The sequence below is a fragment of the Salmo salar genome, chromosome ssa11 (assembly GCF_905237065.1).
Source record: "Salmo salar chromosome ssa11, Ssal_v3.1, whole genome shotgun sequence".
Taxonomy (NCBI): domain Eukaryota; kingdom Metazoa; phylum Chordata; class Actinopteri; order Salmoniformes; family Salmonidae; genus Salmo; species Salmo salar.
This window is the reverse complement of record NC_059452.1, coordinates 86,735,008-86,758,021: the sequence shown is the minus strand read 5'-3', so window position 1 is coordinate 86,758,021 and position 23,014 is coordinate 86,735,008. Positions and strand designations below refer to the sequence as shown.

At 45.8% G+C, this 23,014-nt stretch overlaps 1 protein-coding gene across 1 annotated transcript; it reads right to left on the bottom strand.

The window, feature by feature from the left end:
- Positions 1-471: 471 nt before the first annotated feature.
- Positions 472-9,234, bottom strand: LOC106563216 (stomatin-like protein 2, mitochondrial). The gene is made up of 10 exons (XM_014128572.2): positions 9,051-9,234; positions 5,837-5,989; positions 5,588-5,687; positions 5,434-5,492; positions 5,236-5,337; positions 5,019-5,153; positions 4,183-4,327; positions 1,967-2,046; positions 1,735-1,863; positions 472-1,591 (listed from the first exon to the last, which is right to left on the bottom strand). The coding sequence occupies exons 1-10, from the start codon at positions 9,090-9,092 to the stop codon at positions 1,472-1,474; spliced, it is 1,065 nt and encodes a 354-aa protein (XP_013984047.1). The 5' UTR covers positions 9,093-9,234; the 3' UTR covers positions 472-1,471.
- Between the last annotated feature and the right edge of the window lie 13,780 nt (positions 9,235-23,014).

Here is a 23,014-nt window from a genome sequence, read left to right as displayed (position 1 = left end):
GTAGCAGCTGTGGCAGAACAGCAAGAGTGGGGGCTAGTTTGACATCGCAGGCAACTGGCGCCTGACTGATCTATAAATCACCTTACATCATAAATAACTACTCATTTGTAGATCAGTCAGTCACCATTTACCCACGATGCTCTCGAACACTGCCTAGGACATGAACCCATACCCAGCATTCTGGACTAGTCCCTAATATATTTATTAGCACCAGAAATGGTTTAGAAAATCTGTAAGTGGCCTGGCTGGTACTAGTCGACAAAATATCCCTAACTCAACAGCTCCTCCCTGAGGCTTCTATGTGTAACATGCATACTGTGGTGGAAATCATGATAAAGGATTTTTTTTTTTACTGAGATCATTTTAATTTTCAGTGACTGACTTTTGTATGCATATTTACTATAATGAACAATATGGAAAAAGAAAGATATGAAATCCCTGCTGTGTACACTTCCAAATCATTCAAACCGATAATTTCCCCAAGATTTATTATAATGAGATGTTACAATCTTCCCTAAAGCCAGTCACAAATCCTTTAATAGTGACAGCATCATCATAAAATTGTACATGGAAGTATTTTGGTTAGGATAGTGTATTGTCATTGTATATATATACACACATTTCCTATGTTATGTCAAACCTTCCTCATTCACAGATGACCCTTTCGATCTGGTATTGATGTGAAATAAAACATTGCACTTCCATAATGTATTTTGATCTGAGGTAATTTTTGAAACTTTTTTGGTTATTACATGATTCCATATGTGTTATTTCATAGTTTTGATGTCTTCACTACTAATCTACAATGTAGAAAATAAAGAAAAACCCATGAATGAGTAGGTGTGTCAAAACTTTTGACTGGTACTATATATTCAAATCTGACCTTTGATCCCTTCTCTGCTTGCTCTGAACCAGGGAGGATCTTAATGTCAGGGCACAAGCTCTCACTTACATGAACTAAAACATTCATGACACTATGAAATGAAAACATATGAAGGACAAATAATTGGACATGAAGAAGACAGGAGATAATCATTGCAACAGTACATCACTTAAAATAGATCATATCCTATTACCCGGGAGCATGAAGGAGCTAATTCAGAACGCCCTAAACCAGTCTAGCAGTTTACTATCATACCTACCATTGCAGTCCTTTGATCTGTTGATGCAAGAGAAGAGTATCAATACGACAGCTCGTGGATTTGCAATTGGAACGTGTGTACGTACTGTGTACAATACCACTCATTCAAAATAAAACAATGTGTAAGTGACATGTATCGTCTCAAATGGGTTGATGTTTGCAGGCTGTTAAGCATTCCCAAAGTTTTTACATTCTTATCCTGTCCTTCTGTTTCTATGTCCTGCAGCGTGTCCTTTGGGCCAGATATTAGAGGTGTGTAACAGGCACTCGTGGTTGTCTGGCACGGCTTCTGGTTCTGTGCCTGACTCTGAGTGGTCTTGACATCATTCACTACTGGGCTGGTGGTGCAGCGTCCTCACTCTTCTCCATCACCCACTCTGGGGTCACTGGGGTCACACGTTCTATCTTTTTTGAGCTCTGCTTGGCCAGGCTGCCATAAATAGCCATAGCCTAAAGAGAAGGGAAAAATAGAGACTGTTACTGTTCTGAAATAGGAAGAAGAGCGACAGACAGGGGTGTGTTGAAAGGGAGGGACAGGGAAGATGGCCTGTGCAATCACATATAATGAAATAGCTTAAGAAACGGAGACAGACCTGTGTGACCATGCCACTGATGTCACCAGAGTTGGAGGGCAGCAGGATGGTGTTGGACTCTTTGGCCAGCTTGGAGAAAGCTGAGACGTACTGCTCAGCCACACTGAGGGAGGCTGCCGCGTTTCCATTCTGTCCAAAACACAATGACAGTTGGGTCAAGTGCCATTTAGACACAATACATCAACATGTACACACTTACATGCACACGATGAAGCCATCACAGCTACTTTACCTGCTCAGCTAGAGCATCTGACAACAGCCGGATAGCCTTAGCCTTGGCCTCTGCTTTGGCTAAGACAGCATTGGCCTCACCTAGGTGAAGATAAAGATAAGAGTCCTTCATCAGAAATGGTGACAGAGACTAGAGTCCTGTCCAGGGGGTGTACTTGTACATCAAGCTTCCTCACATTACAGAAACATTTGTCATTTACCCAGAGTGACTTAGTCAATGCATTCAACTAAGTTTGATGAAGCGAAAGAGAAGCCGTTCTCAGACAGGGCTTAGTTGTCCATCTTTACAACAGAACAATGGTCCAACTTCCACACCATCATCAGTAGTTAACAAAGGCCTTAAGTCACATAGATACAGTGCATTCGGAAAGAATTCAGACCCCTTGACTTTTTCCACATTTGTTACATTACAGCCTTATTCTAAAATTGATTAAATACCCCATAATGACAGAGAAAAAAGTTTTTTAGAAATCTTTGCAAATGTATAAAAAAAATTATGAAATATCACATTTACATAAGTATTCAGAACCTTAACTCAGTACTTTGTTGAAGCACCTTTGGCAGCAATTACAGACTCGACTCTTCTTGAGTATGACGCTACAAGCTTGGCACACCTGTATTTTGAGAGTTTCTCCCATTCTTCTCTGCAGATCTTCTCAAGCTCTGTCAGGTTGGAAGGGGAGAGTCACTGCACAGCTCTTTTCAGGTCTCTCCAGAGATGTTCGATCGGGTTCAAGTCCGGGCTCTGGCTGGGCCACTCAAGGAAGCCACTCCTGTGTTGTCTTGGCTGTGTGCTTAGGGTCGTTGTTCTATTGGAAGGTGAACCTTCGCCCCAGTCTGAGGTCTTGAGCACTCTGGAGCAGTTTTTCATCAAGGCTCTCTCTGTACTTTGCTCTGTTCAGCTTTCCCTCGATCCTGACTAGTCTCCCAGTCCCTGCCGCTGAAAAACATCCCCACAGCATGATGCTGCCACTACCATGCTTCAACGTAGGGATGATGCCAGGTTTCCTCCAGATGTGACGCTTGGCATTCAGGCCAAAGAGTTCAATCTTGGTTTCATCAGACCAGAGAATCTTGTTTCTCATGGTCAGAGTCCTTTATGTGCCTTTTTGAAAACTCCAAGCGGGCTGTCATGTGCCTTTTACCGAGGAGTGGCCACTCTACCATAAAGGCCTGATTGGTGGAGTGCTGCTGAGATGGTTGTCCTTCTGGAAGGTACTCCCATCTCCACCTAGGAACTCTGGAGCTCTGTCAGAGTGACCATTGGGTTCTTGGTCACCTCCCTGACCAAGGCCCTTTCCCCCCCCAATTGCTCAGTTTGGCCAGTCCGCCGGGCTCTAGGAAGAGTGTTGGTGGTTCAAAACTTCTTCCATTTAAGAATGGAGGCCCCTGCGTTCTTGGGGACCTTCTATGCTGCAGATAGTTTTTGGTACCCTTCCCCAGATCTGTGCTTTGACACAATTCTGTCTAGGAACTCTACAGACAATTCCTTCAACCTCATGGCTTGGTTTTTTGTCAACTGTGGGACCTTATATAGACAGGTATGTGCCTTTCCAAATCATGTCCAATCAATTGAATTTACCACAGGTGGACTCCAATCAAGTTGTAGAAACATCTCAAGTATGATCAGTGGAAACAGGATGACCCTGAGCTCAATATCGAGTCTCATAGCAAAGGGTCTGAATACTTAAGTAAATAAGGTTTCTGTTTTTTATTTGTTATACATTTTCAAAAATGTCTACAAACCTGTTTTCGCTTCGTCATTATGGGAAATTGTGTTGATGGGTTCTGACTACTAAAATTGAAAAAAAAATTAAAAAAATAAAATCACAGAGAGAGAGGGGAATGTAGAACGCTTACATTCTGTCAGAATATGTTACTGTTGGACATCAGGGATCCTATGGGGAGGAGTAAGGAATTTGGGGCCGAGGTCAGGTCAGAGGAAGAACAGATATCCCTAAGGTTCTGGATAGCAACAGAGATGTATTGGTGAATGTGAATATGTTTGTCATATGCAGCTGTATGACACAGTGGGTGAATAAACTTGGTTTGAGCTTTACTAAGTGTCCATGAGTTTTTTTACTCTGTTTATTTGGAACCTAACAGTGTATAGATTGACATTTTTTTATATAATCTATTTTATAATAAGGCTGTAACGTATCAAAATGTGGAAAAAGTCAAGTGGTCTGAATACTTTCTGAATGCACATCGACCTACCAGCTGCATTGTTGATCTGTTCAGCTTTCTGTCCTTCCGAGGCCAGGATCTGAGCTTGCTTGCGACCCTCAGCAACATTGATGGCTGCTTCCTTGTGCCCTTCCGACTCCAGCACAGTGGCTCTCTTCTTACGCTCTGCCTCCACCTACACAATGAAAGGCAGTCAGAAAGAGTGTACAGATGTTCTATTTTAATTTGACCAGTTTCTCACAGCAGGAAAATAATCCTGTAGCAACAGGAAATGTGAATTATTATGTGGATTATAATTAATGGACATTTTTGTGGGGGTAGATCTTTTTTCGTTAGGGCAAATCAAGTCTGAAATTTGAAAGTTTAAAATTAAGTTGTCCTTCAGCAATTAAAAAAAAAAAACAAATGTGCTGATGAAAAGCGATATCCCAAGCATAAATACAGTAAAGTACACACACTAAAATAGTAATAAAATAGGTTTTGAGCAAAATAGTGTTCTATATTGCTCCTCTATTGTTACTCAAGAAACGGGGAGGCCGATGACATCATGAATCCCTATCTGACCAACTCCTTGTATGCCGTACTTCTTGAAGTTTGCAGTTGTCTAAAAAACAAAAGCCCCCATTGTGCTGTGTCATGATTTACCTGGACCACCTATTGAGATGTGATAAATGAGCTGAAAAGGAGACTCGAGTAGGACTTCAAAATACACTACAAGTTTGCATTTTCTGCAACAGAGTGATCAAATTAAGAGAGTACATCTGTACACATACAAAACTGATAGGCTAAGATAAGCTCATGTTCAGCGATAGTTTAAGGTTGAAGATGTCTCCCAGTTTGTTGGCAGCAGGGCCAGCCCCTCTCACCTGCATCTGCATGGACTCTTTGACCCGAGGTGGAACATGTATATCCTTGATTTCATAACGAAGGCAACGGATTCCCCAATCATCTGATGCCTGGTTTATGGAGTGGACTATGTTGGTATTTAGGGTCTCTCTTTCCTGAAGAAAGAAAGATATAAAACAATAAGGTAATGAGGTAAATAAATACAAATTCACTCTGAAACACAATTTTGAGTCTCACCCTGAATACTTTGTCCAGGGTCAGTTTTCCTAACTCTGAGCGCATGGTGGTCTGAGCAAGTTGGGTGACAGCATACTCTGGGTCCTCAACTCCATAGCTGGCCTGGAAGGAAGTACATTTTGTTATCAACATCTAAAAACAAAGAAAAAACTTTCAATGAACAATAACATCAAGACATCATGGTTTTCACCAACCTACCTTAAAAGGATCCAATATCCTAAGATAGAGGACTCCATCTATCTGTAGTGTCACATTATCTGTGGATGTAATCAGACATCAGTTAATCCAGGGCTGAGGACCAACTGATCACCTTGCAGTGAAAATGACAGTGACAAACAGTGATGTCACTCACCTAAAGAGACCGCAGACTGCTCTGGGACATCAATAACAATCTCTTTAAGACTTTGAACATAACGAATTTTGTCCAGGATTGGGATAAGGAAATTCAAGCCCTACAGAATATACAAAAGAGGACAAGATGCATAAAAAGGATCAATTTGATATATATATATATATATTCAGGATTTATACTGTGATATACTGTGACAATATAATTAAGGGTGTAGATCACTGGCTAATTGCAAATCAATGGATAAGTTACCGGCTCCAAGATGCGATGGAAGCGGCCCATCCTTTCCACAACCCAGGATTCTTGTTGTGGTACAAACAGAACCACAGTGTTCATGGGTAGACTGGATACCCATCGCTGCTGGGCTTGTGTCGCCCACAACACTGGCACTGTCCTCTGGGAATGCTGGAGGGAAACAATAACAAACACCATCAGAGTGACACATTGTTGCATCATGATCAGAAGGTTACTCCATGAGAGTTGGAACTTGAAAAGCTACATAATGATGGAGCTTGAAACTTCAGTGATTAGCTATGACCCTAAACATGATAGAAATTAGATATCTAAATAATTATTCATTCCTTGCTTGTTATTCACCGGTAGTTTCTAGCTAGCTGGCTATGGTATCTACTCGTACTCTTTCTGGTTTCAATGCTAGCTAAACATGATGGATATGAGTTGAATACCCAGGGCGCGTTCAGGACGCAACGTTTTGGAACATTCAGATACAAATATGCTATGTAGAACAAACATGCCTCTCTGACATGTTGAATAAGGAATAACGTCAGCTCTATTAATTCATGAAACGGAGGGCTGAGCACGCCCCCATCCACATCGACTGGGCTGTAGTGCAGCAGGTCGAGAGCTTCAAGTTCATCGTTGCCCACATCACTAAGGAATTATCATGGTTCACACACACTAACACAGTCATGAAGAGGCCACGACAATGCTTCTTCCCCCTCAGGAGGCTGAAAAGATTTTGCATGTTCCCTCAGATCCTCAAAAAAAATACGAGAGCTGCATCATTGAGAGCATTTTGACTGGCTGCATCCCCGCTTGGTATGGCAAATGCTTGACAGCCACCACAAGGCGCTACAGAGGGTAGGTCATATGGCCCAGTATATCACAGAAAATGGTACCGATGCACCAAGTCTGGAACCAACAGGACCCTGAACAGTTTCTACCACCAAGCCATAAAACTGCTATATAGGTAGTTCGGATAGCTATTGGTTAACTATCTGCTTTGATCCTTTTTCCACTAAAAGCCAATTTATGCTTAATACGAAAATGTGGTTGGAGGTTCCGTGTGGAAGGTGTGACGCAATTGTGAAGCTTCCAGAATAATGCTGAGGCCAAATTGAGCTCCTTACCCCATCGCGAAGCGCCTCCCAAATTTTGTAACAATGTGGCGGGCTCCATATAGCTCCGCAGTGACCCGATTGGTTGACGGTAGGTGGAGGTGCTATATAAACACACACTCACATCCTTGACAACAGCTCTGCTCAACAGCTCTGCACTGCTCCGTGAAGCAGTATGAATGCCCAGACTTCTGCAGAGGCTGTGTCACCGTAAACGCTGTAGGCCAATACAGACGTCGGATTGACCACCTGTGTGTAAACTAAAGATGGACGACACAAACGTGTTGTCACTGCTAAAATACTGTTGGCTGCAACTGTGTTAAAACCAGTTAAAACAGTGTACAGCAGTGACGGTCGGTGCCTTTTGAGGACAATTTTTTTAGTTTATGTTGAGGGAAGGCAATTTCTTTTTCATGAGCATTGACTTATTTCTATTACAGCATGACTGTCATTCATATTCCAGTCACCCAGTTCAATGTAACATAGATAGGTTTAGGCTACTACATGATACTCACATTTTCCCTATACCCACGATGAGGTTGCTACAACCTAGCCTATGAACGGAAGTGACACAATGTAGGTGTACACAGGTCGAGAGAAAGATTTGAGGTGACAGACAGTGACACATTCAATACTGCCTTGCACACTCTTGCCTGCATCTAGCTGATCTAAGGTGTAATCATTAGTACAACAGTTGTAAACAAGTTTCTATTGGACAAATGCAGGTATGTTTATCCCTGTTTCATTCCGTTTGCTTCTGTTTAAGAAACGTTATTCAACAGAATCAGCTGAATAAATACTCCCCTAATCACACAAAAACAGTTAACTTTCCAAGCCATATACAAACAGCTCGTTGCATTCCATCTTGCATCTACACACTCTCCTCCTCTGAACCTTTTCCCTTCCCTTGTGGACTTCAATGCACAACACATCAGCTGTCTGTGACCAGGTGAAAAAACCTTTCCAAGCCAAACCTTCATATCATAACCGCTACACACAGGCTACATCCTTGTCACCATATAAGATAAAGTAACGTCATAGTCAACATAGCTACTAGAACTAAGGTGTTAGTAAACCCACTACAATCATGCAGTACAGTCAGTAAGCAGTTTAGCAGTTTCACCAGTTGGCCCTGGTGGCAATAAATTAGTAAAACCAAAAGCTTACCTTGACTTAGAAGTGATCCACTGTTGGATAGTCATAGCCAGCTAGCTAACATAGCATCCCTCTATTTGAGCTGGGTGTTTGAGTAAGCTAAACTCGATTGCTGCATTTGCTTTTTTAAATGAAATATAGCTTTCTCTCTTTCATTTTTGAAGAAAATAATTGGTTCAAAATTGTTGTCTATCTCTCTGAGTCAACTGCTCAACACATTTTATGCACGGCAGTGCTAGCTAGGTGTAGTTTATGCTTTCAGTACTATATTCATTCTCTGATCCTTTGATAGGGTGGACAACATGTCAGTTCATGCTGCAAGAGCTCTGGAGGACATCCTCTGGAAGTTGTCATAATTACTGTGTAAGTCAATCGAAGGGGGTGAGAACCACGAGCCTCAGTTTTGTATTGAAGTCAACGTACGGAAGCTAGCTGTCCTCCGGCTACACCATGGTGCTACCCTACAGAGGGCTGTTTTTTTAATACTTTTTTTTCATTTGACCTTCATTTAACCAGGTAAACTAGTTGAGAACAAGTTCTCATTTACAACTATGTTAAGGCTACTGTAGACCTTCATTGCAAAACATTGTCTATTAATCAATTATTTGGTGACATGTGAATAGATTTTGTATAGTTGTATCTAAAAAGGATACATTTTTAAACGTTTAAATATTTGTATGAAATTCACTGATGTGGATGGTCCTCCGCTACCTCCTCTGGTGCACAGCAAGTGTGTATTTTGAATTTCTGAAATGATTTTGATATATGAAAGTAGATGGATTGATGTTTCTAGAACCGTACTGCAATTGAGAATCGATTCGTATTTAAATAGAGTATTTGGCTGTTTTGGATTCCAGAGCCAATTTGTCCTTTAATCAGAACATGTAGTGGCTCCTTTGGTCTAATATCGGGCTAGATGCTAACTAACTGCATTGAAATACCCTGCATTTTACCTTTAAAACGGCACCACCGGTCCGGCACAATGTTTGGAGCATTTTCTTAATGTAATTGTTGGCTGATATGTATGTGGTTTAGTTTAAAATAAAAATGAATATCCTCTCTTGTGTGACACTCGGCCGACCCAGGAAACGAAAGTTACACCATTGAAGTGGTGCACTGGTTAAACACGTCCCTTGTTGATAAGGGAAACGGAACTCTGGCGATTATCTGTCCAGGTGATGCGTAATTTACTGCAAAAAAATACATTATTATAACTTTAAAACATATACATTGTGAATGTTTAATAAGTTCAACACTTTCTGATGTCTTTAAGCATGGTTGTGTAGGCCTTGACAACAACCTGAGTCCAAATTTCCCCCACTTTCCATATGTTGTAGTCATTGATTTATATAAAGATTGGTTGCAGTGCGCATGCCGACAAGGATCGGATGTGGGGGTTACAGCGAAACCTGACCGTGTGGCGACATGCGCTTCCGCGTGGCAATGTAATCAATAGCTGGAGTCCCAATGAAAATAAGAGGGGGAGTATTATCGGATTGTGTGTACCGGAGGCACCTGTCTCGTTGCTGGCTGGCCCTGGCAGAGAGAAGAAAAAACGGAACGCTAACACTTGCAAATGATGAGCAGTAGTTATGGTAGCACCGATGCAGTCAAGAGTTTTTACATTGTGCTGTGCTCTAAGTTACATCGAAACAAAAGCTGATGACCGAGGTAAAATGTGTTTATATTGGATATTCGGTTTTCTCACTTTAACATCTATTGAACCAAGCATGTCATGACTATGAAGATGTTATATTCTGAATCAGGGGTGGATAGAGGAAAATCACCTGCTTCTTTTGTTGTTGAAAATATTAATATAGGGTGACCATACGTCCTCTTTTTCCCAGACATGTCCTCTTTTTGGACCAAAAAAAATGCGTCCGGCCGGGATTTCTAAATCGCCCAAAATGTCCGGGATTAGGTTTATGCTTTCTTCAGTCGCCATTCATTGTGTGCGTTTTTGGGGTTTTGCATTGCTTTGACCTTTCTCTTTAGGTCCCACATTCTCACACGTCACCATTGGTGGGTCATGTAGGCCTACACAAACATTGGTCAAACTGCATCTCAATCATTACCCTCACCATGGCAACAGCCAAGAGACAGAGCAGCAGCTTGCTTGTCAACAGTGGCACATGGCTCCAGAACAGCTGTAAAATTGCCCAAACGCAAATGTAAATTCACAGATGATTTACAGAGAAAATTCCCATGTTTTTGTCTTGGTCGGGATCCGTGTGAAGCAGAATGCATGACCTGCAAAGCTGGCACGTATGTGTCAGTGTCAAATAAAGGTGCTAGCGACCTAGAAGCCCACATAAGCTCCGCAAAACACAAAATTGCAGCTAAAGGAGAGAGTTCGTCAGGTAAATTAACTGACTATTTTGTGAGAGCAGGTAAAACAGAAGATGCTGTTACTGCTGCGAGTGAGTTTTTGCATTCCACAACAAGAAGCATCACAATAGCTACAGATCAATGGACTGCACGTCTGCCTTGTTAAAAAAGGCTTTCCCTGATTCCGAGACTGCGCGAACATTTTCAAGCGCTCGTACTAAGACCGAAGCAATTGTTAACGCTGTGATAGCACCACATTCTGTCGACATAGCTCAGAAAGCACTAGAAGACATACCTTACTGTGGTGTTTCTACTGATGGGAGCAATCACGGTGCTGTGAAAATATTCCCTCTGCTTATTCAGTATTTTGATTGGAAGAATGGTGGCGTGCAAAGTAAATTAGTCGAAGTTAAAAACACTCCAACTGAGACAGCTGATACTAGGGTGACCATACGTCCTCTTTTTCTCGGACATGTCCTCTTTTTTGAAAACTAAAATATGGTCACCCTAATTAATATATTTTCCATCGTTCAATCTTCAATAGCTCTTAGACAAAGTGTGCCATGACTATGAAAGTTCTATTTTCTGAATGGGGGGTGATGGATGGACAAAAATTATTATAATACAATTTAAAAAATGTTATTTGTCACATGTGCCGAATACAATCTTACTGTGAAATGCTTACTTACAAGCCAATAACCAACAATGAAGTTCAAGAAAGAGTTAAGAAAATATTTACTACATAAACTAAGGTGAGAAAAAGTAAATTTAAATAAAATCAAAAAGTAACACAAGAAAATTACATAACAATAATGAGGCTATATACAGGGGCTACCGGTACCGAGTCAATGTGCAGGGGTACAGGTTAGTTGAGTTGGTTTGTAAAGTGACTATGCATAGATAATAAACAGCGAGTAGCAGCAGTGTAAAAACAAAGGGGGGAAAAAGGAACACCTATGTGAGAATGCTGGTCATTGACTACAGTTCAGTGTTCAACACCATAGTGCCCATAAAGCTCTTCACTAAGCTAAGGACCCTGGGACTAAACACCTCCCTCTGCTACTGGATCCTGGACTTTCTGACGGACTGCCTCCAGGGGGTAAAGGTAGGCAACAACACATCTGCCACGTCGATCCTCAACACTGGGGCCCCTCAGGGGTGTGTGTTTAGTCCCCTCCTGTTCTCCCTGTTCACCCACGACTGCGTGGCCAAGCACGACTCCAACACCATCATTAAGTGTGCTGACGACACAACAGCCTGATCACTGACAACGATGAGACAGCCTATAGGGAGGAGGTCAGAGACCTGGCAGTGTGTACAAAGGACCTGATCGTAGACTATATGGAAAAAGAGTGCCCATTAACAGTGATGGGGCTGTAGTGGAGCGGGTTGAGAGTTTCAAGTTCCTTGGTGTCCACATCACCAATGAACTATCATGGTGCAAACACACCAAGACAGTTGTGAAGAGGGCATGACAAAACCTTTTCCCCCTCAGGAGACTGAAAATATTTGGCATGGGTTATAGAATAACTATCTTCAAAGTAATGACTCAGGATGTCGGGTTTGAAATGAAAGCTTATTTTACTAATACCACTTGTTCACGTTACATTTAACAACTTTAGATTCTACAAAACAACAAAAGAAAGTTGCTAGCGAAAGTCATGATAATCACTTGTCACTTGTACATAACTGGCGTGTTCTCTCTTTCTACCTGTCGCAAGGCATTCTGGAACTTGCAGTCAATAGTGTAATCCAATACTAGCCAATACTACAAAAATATGTATGTATTCTCTCAATCTCCATCACACAAATTCTAATACAATTACATATTTAAATATCTGTAAAGATACAGCTCAATGAATGAACATTAACTCTGTAACCCATTAAAGTTAAAACATGGGTCCCTAGATCTTTAAAAAGTTTTACAGCTGCAACATCGAGAGCATCCTGACTGGTTGCATCAACGCCTGATATGGCAACTGCTCGGCATCCGACCGTAAGGTGCTACAGAGGTTAGTGCGTATGGCCCAATACATCACTGGGGCCAAGCTTCCTGCCATCCAGGACCTATATACTAGGCGGTGTCAGTGGAAGGCTCAAAAAATTGTCAAAGACCACAGTCACCCAAGTCATAGACTGTTCTCTCAGCTACCGGACGGCAAGCGGCACCGAAGTGCCAAGTCTAGGTCCAAGAGGCTCCTTAACAGCTACCCCCCCAGGCCATAAGACTGCTGAACAATTAGTCAAATGGCCACCCGGACTATTTACATTGACACCCCCCCCCCCTTCATTTTGAACGCTGCTGCTACTCGCAGTTTATTATCTATACATTGTCACTTTACCCCTACCTACATGTACAATTACCTTGACTAACCTGTAGCCCCGCACATTGACTCGTTATATATAGCCTCGTTATTTTGTTTCATTTTTATTTCATTTTTTACTTTAGTTTATTTAGTAAATATTTTCTCAACTATATTTCTTGAACTGCATTGTTGGTTAAGGGCTTATAAGTAAGCATTTCACAGTAAGGTCTACACCTGTTGTATTAGGCACATGTAACAAACAAAATTAGATAGATCTGATGCACCCTGGACATGCATTGGTAGTACTCAACCCGCTAATGACCATCAGGTCCTAATGGCCTGGTACTCAGGGCTCTATTGTCCCTCGAACCACTCTGGCATGCAATGGAAATCACATCAAACATTTACATTTTACATTTTAGTCATTTAGCAGACGCTCTTATCCAGAGCGAATTACAGTAGTGAATACATTTCATTTCAACAACAACGACGAGACGGCCTACAGGGAGGAGGTGAGGGCCCTCGGAGTGTGGTGTCAGGAAAATAACCTCACACTCAACGTCAACAAAACAAAGGAGATGATCGTGGACTTCAGGAAACAGCAGAGGGAGCACCCCCCCATCCACATCGACGGGACAGTAGTGGAGAGGGTAGAAAGTTGTAAGTTCTTCGGCGTACACATCACGGACAAACTGAAATGGTCCAACCACACAGACAGCGTGGTGAAGAAGGCGCAGCAGCGCCTCTTCAACCTCAGGAGGCTGAAGAAATTCGGCCTGTCACCAACAACACTCACAAACTTTTACAGATGCACAATCGAGAACATCCTGTCGGGCTGTATCACCGCCTGGTATGGCAACTCCTCCGCCCATAACCGTAAGGCTATCCAGAGGGTAGTGAGGTCTGCACAACGCATCACCGGGGGCAAACTACCTGCCCTCCAGGACATCTACAGCACCCAATGTCACAGGAAGGCCAAAAAGATCATCAAGGACAACAACCACCCGAGCCACTGCCTGTTCACCCCGCTATCATCCAGAAGGCGAGGTCAGTACAGGTGCATCAAAGCAGGGACCGAGAGACAGAAGCTGTTTTTCAATCTCAAGGCCATCAGACTGTTAAACAGCCATCACTAACATTGAGTGGCTGCTGCCAACATACTGACTCAACTCCAGCCACTTTAATAATGGACAAATTGGATGTAATAAATGTTACTAGCCACTTTAAACAATGCCACTCCATATAATGTTTACATACCCTACATTACTCATCTCATGTATATACTGTACTCTACACCATCTACTGCATCTTGCCATCTTGATGTAATGTATCACTAGCCACTTTAAACAATGCCACTTTTATATGTTTACATATCCTACATTACTCATCTCATATGTATATACTGTACTCTATACCATCCACTGCATCTTGCCTATGCCGTTCTATACCATCACTCATTCATATATTTTTATGTACATATTCTTATTCATTCCTTTACACTTGTGTGTGTATAAGGTAGTTGTTGTGAAATTGTTAGGTTAGATTACTCATTGGATATTACTGCATTGTCGGAACTAGAAGCACAAGCATTTCGCTACACATGCATTAACATCTGCTAACCATGTGTATGTGACAAATAAAATTTGATTTGATTTAGATTTGTTTAGCGCTTATGCATAGGCCTAATATAAAACTCACCAAAAAAAGAAACGTCCCTTTTTCAGGACCCTGTCTTTCAATGATCATTTTTAAAAATCCAAATAACTTCACAGATCTTCATTGTAAAGGGTTTAAACACTGTTTCCCATTCTTGTTCAATGAACCATAAACAATTAATGAACATGCACCTGTGGAACGGTCGTTTAGACACTTAACAGCTTACAGACGGTAGGCAATTAAGGTCACAGTTATGAAAACTTAGGACACTAAAGAGGCCTTTCTACTGACTCTGAAAAACACCTAAAGATAGATGCTCCGGGTCCCTGCTCATCTGCATGAACGTGCCTTAGGCATGCTACAAGGAGGCATGAGGACTGCAGATGTGACCAGGGCAATAAATTGCAATGTCCGTACTGTGAGACGCCTAAGACAGCGCTACAGGGAGACAGGATGGACAGCTGATTGTCCTCGCAGTGACAGACCACGTGTAACAACACCTGCACAGGATCGGTACATCCAAACATCACACCTGCGGAACAGGTACAGGATGGCAACAACAACTGCCCGAGTTACACCAGGAACGCACAATCCCTCCATCAGTGCTCAGACTGTCCGCAATAGGCTGAGAGAGGCTGGACTGAGGGCTTGTAGGCCTGATGTAAGGCAGGTCCTCACCAGACATCACCGGCAACAACGTCGCCTATGGGCACAAACCCATCGTCGCTGGACCAGGCAGGACTGGCAAAAAGTGCTCTTCACTGACGAGTAGCGGTTTTCTCACCAGGGGTGATGGTCGGATTCGTGTTTATCATCGAAGGAATGAGTGTTACACTGAGCCTGTACTATGGAGTGGGATCGGTTTAGAGGTGGAGGGTCCGTCATGGTCTGGGGTGGTGTCACAACCGGGAACTTGCAGGTCCCTTGGTGGAAGAGTGGGGTAACATATCACAGCAAGAACTGGCAAATCTGATGCAGTCCATGAGGAGGAGATGCACTGCAGTACTTAATGCAGCTGGTGGCCACACCAGATACTGACTGTTACTTTTGATTTTGACCTCCCTTTGTTCAGGGACACATTATTCCATTTCTGTTAGTCACATGTCTGTGGAACTTGTTCAGTTTATGTCTCAGTTGTTGAATCTTGCTTTGTTCATACAAATATTTACACATGTTAATTTTGCTGAAAATAAACGCAGTTGACAGTGAGAGGACGTTTCTTTTTTTGCTGAGTTTATAAGCCCAAGCCCTAAATAAAAAAATACCTGAATTTAACACATTCAAATTTAGCCTACATTTATAGTGCATTAGTAATTGATTTTGAACAGTCGAGTAATAGGGAATTTTAAATGATAGGCTCACACATTACCTTTAGCTACAGAATATCTCCCACTGTGAGTTTCCATCACCTTCATTCCTTTTTCCACTGTGCAGAGAAAGGGTCTGTCAGCAGTTTAATTAAATATGTTTCTTTGTGAAAACATATTACTATCGATGTTCTTGAACAGATTTCACTTCGCTTCCCAAATTAAGCACTGGGTAGTTGCAGGAACAGTGTTGGAGAGCCCATGGCATACAGAGTTTAGGCAGAATATCACCTGTCGTTGAGTACCCTTACACAACATGAGTGAACAACGTATAGTGGCGGGAAAGTGACCTCCATTTGCTATTCCAGTGCATACGGATGACATGTATTTTTTGTCTTGCCCCTTTACTTGCCCATTTGATAATGGATCATTCTAGATCCCCCCCCAAAAAAAAATAAAGTGGTGGAAAAAGTGCTAAATTGTCATACTTGAGTAAAAGTAAATATACCTTAAATATACCTTTTAAATATACTACTTGAGTAAAAGTCTAAAAGTATTTGGTTTTTGTCACGGTTGTCGTCGGTGAATGAGGACCAAAACGCAGCAGGTACGTGAATGCTCATCTTGATTTTTAATTATCTTCAAAAAATTAACATACAAAATAACAAAACCGAAAAACGAACAACTAACAAACAGTCTGGCAAGGCAAAGCTCAACACAGAACAATCACCCACAAATCACACACACAAACACACCCTAATATATGGGACTCTCAATCAAAGGCAGATAGACAACACCTGCCTTCAACTGAGAGTCCCAGCCCCAATTAACCAAACATAGAAACACACACACCAGACTAACCATAGAATACAAACACATAGACCATCAACCAAAAACCCGGAAATACTAAATCAAACACCCTTTACACAAACACACCAAACCCGAAACCACATAAAACAAATACCCTCTGCCACGTCCTGACCAAACTACAAAAACAATTAACCTTATACTGGCCAGGACGTGACAGTACCACCCCCCTTAAAGGTGCTACCCCAGAAGCACCTTAACAAAAAATAACCCCAAGCAACACCCAAAAAAATTCCCCTTTTCTAAAGGGAGGGAAGGGAGGGTGGCTGCCGTCAACGACGGCACTGTGCTACACCCCCCCTCCCCAACCCACCTATTTCTGGAGGTGGCTCCGGCTCAGGCCGTTCCAGGCTGTCGGGACAGTCTGGCCACTCGGGGCAGTCTGGCCACTCGGGACAGTCTGGCCACTCGGGACAGTCTGGCCACTCGGGACAGTCTGGCCAGTCTGGCCACTCGGGACAGTCTGGCCAGTCTGGCCACTCGGGACAGTTCTGGGCAGTCTGGCCACTCGCGGCAGTTCTGGGCAGTCTGGCCACTCGCGGCAGTTCTGGGCAGTCTGGCCACTCGCGGCAGTTCTGGGCAGTCTGGCCACTCGCGGCAGTTCTGGGCAGTCTGGCCACTCGCGGCAGTTCTGGGCAGTCTGGCCACTCGCGGCAGTTCTGGGCAGTCTGGCCACTCGCGGCAGTTCTGGGCAGTCTGGCCACTCGCGGCAGTTCTGGGCAGTCTGGCCACTCGCGGCAGTTCAGGGCAGTCTGGCCACTCGCGGCAGTTCAGGGCAGTCTGGCCACTCGCGGCAGTTCTGGGCAGTCTGGCCACTCGCGGCAGTTCTGGGCAGTCTGGCCACTCGCGGCAGTTCTGGGCAGTCTGGCCACTCGCGGCAGTTCTGGGCAGTCTGGCCACTCGCGGCAGTTCTGGGCAGTCTGGCCACTCGCGGCAGTTCTGGGCAGTCTGGCCACTCGCGGCAGTTCTGGGCAGTCTGGCCACTCGCGGCAGTTCTGGGCAGTCTGGCCACTCGCGGCAGTTCTGGGCAGTCTGGCCACTCGCGGCAGTTCTGGGCAGTCTGGCCACTCGCGGCAGTTCTGGGCAGTCTGGCCACTCGCGGCAGTTCAGGGCAGTCTGGCCACTCGCGGCAGTTCAGGGCAGTCTGGCCACTCGCGGCAGTTCAGGGCAGTCTGGCCACTCGCGGCAGTTCAGGGCAGTCTGGCCACTCGCGGCAGTTCAGGGCAGTCTGGCCACTCGCGGCAGTTCAGCGCAGTCTGGCCACTCGCGGCAGTTCAGCGCAGTCTGGCCACTCGCGGCAGTTCAGCGCAGTCTGGCCACTCCGGCAGTTCAGCGCAGTCTGGCAGCTCTGACGACTGTTGACTGGCGGGCAGCTCTGATGACGACTGTTGACTGGCGGGCAGCTCTGATGACGACTGTTGACTGGCGGGCAGCTCTGATGACGACTGTTGACTGGCGGGCAGCTCTGATGACGACTGTTGACTGGCGGGCAGCTCTGATGACGACTGTTGACTGGCGGGCAGCTCTGATGACGACTGTTGACTGGCGGGCAGCTCTGATGACGACTGTTGACTGGCGGGCAGCTCTGATGACGACTGTTGACTGGCGGGCAGCTCTGATGACGACTGTTGACTGGCGGGCAGCTCTGATGACGACTGTTGACTGGCGGGCAGCTCTGATGACTGTTGACTGGCGTGGCTGGGTTGACGCACTTGTAGCCTGGTGCGTGGTGCTGGTACTGGACTTACCAGATTATGAACACGCACCTCCAGGCTAGTGCGGGGAGCGGGAACAGGACGAGTCGGACTGGGTTGACGCACTTCCGGGTCCGCACGAGAGACAGGAGCTGGAAACCCAGGGCTATGGAGGCGCACAGTCGGTCTAGAGCTTACCTCCTGCACAACCCGCCTTGGCTGGATGGAACTAGTAGCCCTGTACGAGCGGGGTGCTCGTACAGGGCTACTAGTCCTCGGAGGCGTACCGGCGACCAGATGCGCAGGCATCCTCCTACCAGGCTGGATGCCCGCTCTAGCACGGCACCTGCGAGGGGCTGGAATAACGCGCACCGGACTGTGCGTGCGTATGGGTGAGATAGTGCGCTCCTCAGCGCAACATAGCGCTCTCCACCCCATACGCTCCTCCATATAACCACGGGTAGCTGGCTTCCGGCTCTTCTTACGCCTAGCCAAACTACCCGTGTGCCCCCCACCCAAAAAAATTATTGGGGGTGCCTCTCGTGCTTCTCCCTCAGCGCGTACTTGGCCTCGTACCTCCGCCTCTCTGCCTTGGCTGCCTCAATTTCCCACTGCGGGCGGCGATAATCCTCAGCCTGGTGCCAAGGTCCGGCCCCGTCCAGAACTTCCTCCCAGGTCCACTTCTCCCGCCAGTCCAACTCGAAGTCCCTCTGCTCCTTCTTCTGCTGCTTGGTCCATAGTTGGTGGGTGATTCTGTCACGGTTGTCGTCGGTGAATGAGGACCAAAACGCAGCAGGTACGTGAATGCTCATCTTGATTTTTAATTATCTTCAAAAAATGAACATACAAAATAACAAAACCGAAAAACGAACAACTAACAAACAGTCTGGCAAGGCCAAGCTCAACACAGAACAATCACCAACAAATCACACACACAAACACACCCTAATATATGGGACTCTCAATCAAAGGCAGATAGACAACACCTGCCTTCAACTGAGAGTCCCAGCCCCAATTAACCAAACATAGAAACACACACACCAGACTAACCATAGAATACAAACACATAGACCATCAACCAAAAACCCGGAAATACTAAATCAAACACCCTTTACACAAACACACCACCCCGAACCACATAAAACAAATACCCTCTGCCACGTCCTGACCAAACTACAAAAACAATTAACCTTATACTGGCCAGGACGTGACAGTACCAACCCCCCCCTTAAAGGTGCTACCCCAGAAGCACCTTAACAAAAAATAACCCCAAGCAACACCCAAAAAAATTCCCCTTTTCTAAAGGGAGGGAAGGGAGGGTGGCTGCCGTCAACGACGGCACTGTGCTACACCCCCCCTCCCCAACCCACCTATTTCTGGAGGTGGCTCCGGCTCAGGCCGTTCCAGGCTGTCGGGACAGTCTGGCCACTCGGGGCAGTCTGGCCACTCGGGACAGTCTGGCCACTCGGGACAGTCTGGCCAGTCTGGCCACTCGGGACAGTCTGGCCAGTCTGGCCACTCGGGACAGTTCTGGGCAGTCTGGCCACTCGCGGCAGTTCTGGGCAGTCTGGCCACTCGCGGCAGTTCTGGGCAGTCTGGCCACTCGCGGCAGTTCTGGGCAGTCTGGCCACTCGCGGCAGTTCTGGGCAGTCTGGCCACTCGCGGCAGTTCTGGGCAGTCTGGCCACTCGCGGCAGTTCTGGGCAGTCTGGCCACTCGCGGCAGTTCTGGGCAGTCTGGCCACTCGCGGCAGTTCAGGGCAGTCTGGCCACTCGCGGCAGTTCAGGGCAGTCTGGCCACTCGCGGCAGTTCTGGGCAGTCTGGCCACTCGCGGCAGTTCTGGGCAGTCTGGCCACTCGCGGCAGTTCTGGGCAGTCTGGCCACTCGCGGCAGTTCTGGGCAGTCTGGCCACTCGCGGCAGTTCTGGGCAGTCTGGCCACTCGCGGCAGTTCTGGGCAGTCTGGCCACTCGCGGCAGTTCTGGGCAGTCTGGCCACTCGCGGCAGTTCTGGGCAGTCTGGCCACTCGCGGCAGTTCTGGGCAGTCTGGCCACTCGCGGCAGTTCAGGGCAGTCTGGCCACTCGCGGCAGTTCAGGGCAGTCTGGCCACTCGCGGCAGTTCAGGGCAGTCTGGCCACTCGCGGCAGTTCAGGGCAGTCTGGCCACTCGCGGCAGTTCAGCGCAGTCTGGCCACTCCGGCAGTTCAGCGCAGTCTGGCAGCTCTGACGACTGTTGACTGGCGGGCAGCTCTGATGACGACTCGAGTTGACTGGCGGGCAGCTCTGATGACGACTGTTGACTGGCGGGCAGCTCTGATGACGACTGTTGACTGGCGGGCAGCTCTGATGACGACTGTTGACTGGCGGGCAGCTCTGATGACGACTGTTGACTGGCGGGCAGCTCTGATGACGACTGTTGACTGGCGGGCAGCTCTGATGACGACTGTTGACTGGCGGGCAGCTCTGATGACGACTGTTGACTGGCGGGCAGCTCTGATGACGACTGTTGACTGGCGGGCAGCTCTGATGACGACTGTTGACTGGCGGGCAGCTCTGATGACGACTGTTGACTGGCGGGCAGCTCTGATGACGACTGTTGACTGGCGGGCAGCTCTGATGACGACTGTTGACTGGCGGGCAGCTCTGATGACGACTGTTGACTGGCGGGCAGCTCTGATGACTGTTGACTGGCGTGGCTGGGTTGACGCACTTGTAGCCTGGTGCGTGGTGCTGGTACTGGACTTACCAGATTATGAACACGCACCTCCAGGCTAGTGCGGGGAGCGGGAACAGGACGAGTCGGACTGGGTTGACGCACTTCCGGGTCCGCACGAGAGACAGGAGCTGGAAACCCAGGGCTATGGAGGCGCACAGTCGGTCTAGAGCTTACCTCCTGCACAACCCGCCTTGGCTGGATGGAACTAGTAGCCCTGTACGAGCGGGGTGCTCGTACAGGGCAGACTTGGCTGTGCAGGGGCCTGATGGTAGCCGTGCGTAGAGCGGGAGTTGGGTAGCCTGGTCCTCGGAGGCGTACCGGCGACCAGATGCGCAGGCATCCTCCTACCAGGCTGGATGCCCGCTCTAGCACGGCACCTGCGAGGGGCTGGAATAACGCGCACCGGACTGTGCGTGCGTATGGGTGAGATAGTGCGCTCCTCAGCGCAACATAGCGCTCTCCACCCCATACGCTCCTCCATATAACCACGGGTAGCTGGCTTCCGGCTCTTCTTACGCCTAGCCAAACTACCCGTGTGCCCCCCACCCAAAAAAATTATTGGGGGTGCCTCTCGTGCTTCTCCCTCAGCGCGTACTTGGCCTCGTACCTCCGCCTCTCTGCCTTGGCTGCCTCAATTTCCCACTGCGGGCGGCGATAATCCTCAGCCTGGTGCCAAGGTCCGGCCCCGTCCAGAACTTCCTCCCAGGTCCACTTCTCCCGCCAGTCCAACTCGAAGTCCCTCTGCTCCTTCTTCTGCTGCTTGGTCCATAGTTGGTGGGTGATTCTGTCACGGTTGTCGTCGGTGAATGAGGACCAAAACGCAGCAGGTACGTGAATGCTCATCTTGATTTTTAATTATCTTCAAAAAATGAACATACAAAATAACAAAACCGAAAAACGAACAACTAACAAACAGTCTGGCAAGGCCAAGCTCAACACAGAACAATCACCAACAAATCACACACACAAACACACCCTAATATATGGGACTCTCAATCAAAGGCAGATAGACAACACCTGCCTTCAACTGAGAGTCCCAGCCCCAATTAACCAAACATAGAAACACACACACCAGACTAACCATAGAATACAAACACATAGACCATCAACCAAAAACCCGGAAATACTAAATCAAACACCCTTTACACAAACACACCACCCCGAACCACATAAAACAAATACCCTCTGCCACGTCCTGACCAAACTACAAAAACAATTAACCTTATACTGGCCAGGACGTGACAGTTTTAAATATACTTAAGTATCAAAAGTAAAAGTATAAACCATTTCAAAGTCCTTATTAAGCAAACCAGACTGAACAATTGGTATTTTTTTTTTATTGACGGACATCCAGGGGCACACTCTAACACTCAGACATAATTTAGAAACTAAGCATTTGTGTTTAGTGAGTCCGCCAGATCAGAGGCAGTAGGGATGACCAGGGATGTTCTCTTGATAAGTGTGTGAATTGGACCATTTTCCTGTCAAAATGTAACGAGTACTTTTGGGTGTCAGGGAAAATGTATGGAGTAAAAAGTACATTTTCTTTAGGAATGTAGTGAAGTAAAAGTTGTCCAAAATATAAATAGTAAAGTACAGATACCCCCAAAACAACTTAACTAGTACTTTAAAGTTTTTTGGCTTAAGTACTTTACACCTTTGCTAATTTTAGAAATTAGTAAAGACAGGATTAAAATGAGAATAGTCTGATGGGTGAAAATATGATCACTTGATGAGAGAACAGTGTGTGCAGCCTGAGGTAAGGTAGAGAGAGAGCTCTTTTCTTTTTTTTATGACTTTCTAAAATCATCATTAGCATATAGTCACATCATGCAGACCATTTATATTTTAATTTCTAAAATGTGTGTCTTTCACAACTAAAGTTGTTAAATAACTCAATCTAGCATATACAGTGGCAAGAAAAACATTTACATTTAAGTCATTTAGCAGACGCTCTTATCCAGAGCGACTTACAAATTGGTGCATTCATCTTATGATATCCAGTGGAACAACCACTTTACAAGGATTACTTTATCCTACCCTAGGT

What these genes read in the sequence shown, in the direction of transcription:
- LOC106563216 (XM_014128572.2), bottom strand. Translation starts at nt 9,092, where the DNA reads ATGCTCCAAACATTGTGCCGGACCGGTGGTGCCGTTTTAAAG. An exon ending in CCGGTGGTGCCGTTTTAAAG is followed by an intron (nt 5,990 to 9,050) that starts GTAAAATGCAGG and finishes GTTTCCCTCCAG; the next exon opens with CATTCCCAGAGGACAGTGCC. An exon ending in ACAGATCAACAATGCAGCTG is followed by an intron (nt 2,047 to 4,182) that starts GTAGGTCGATGT and finishes ATCTTCACCTAG; the next exon opens with GTGAGGCCAATGCTGTCTTA.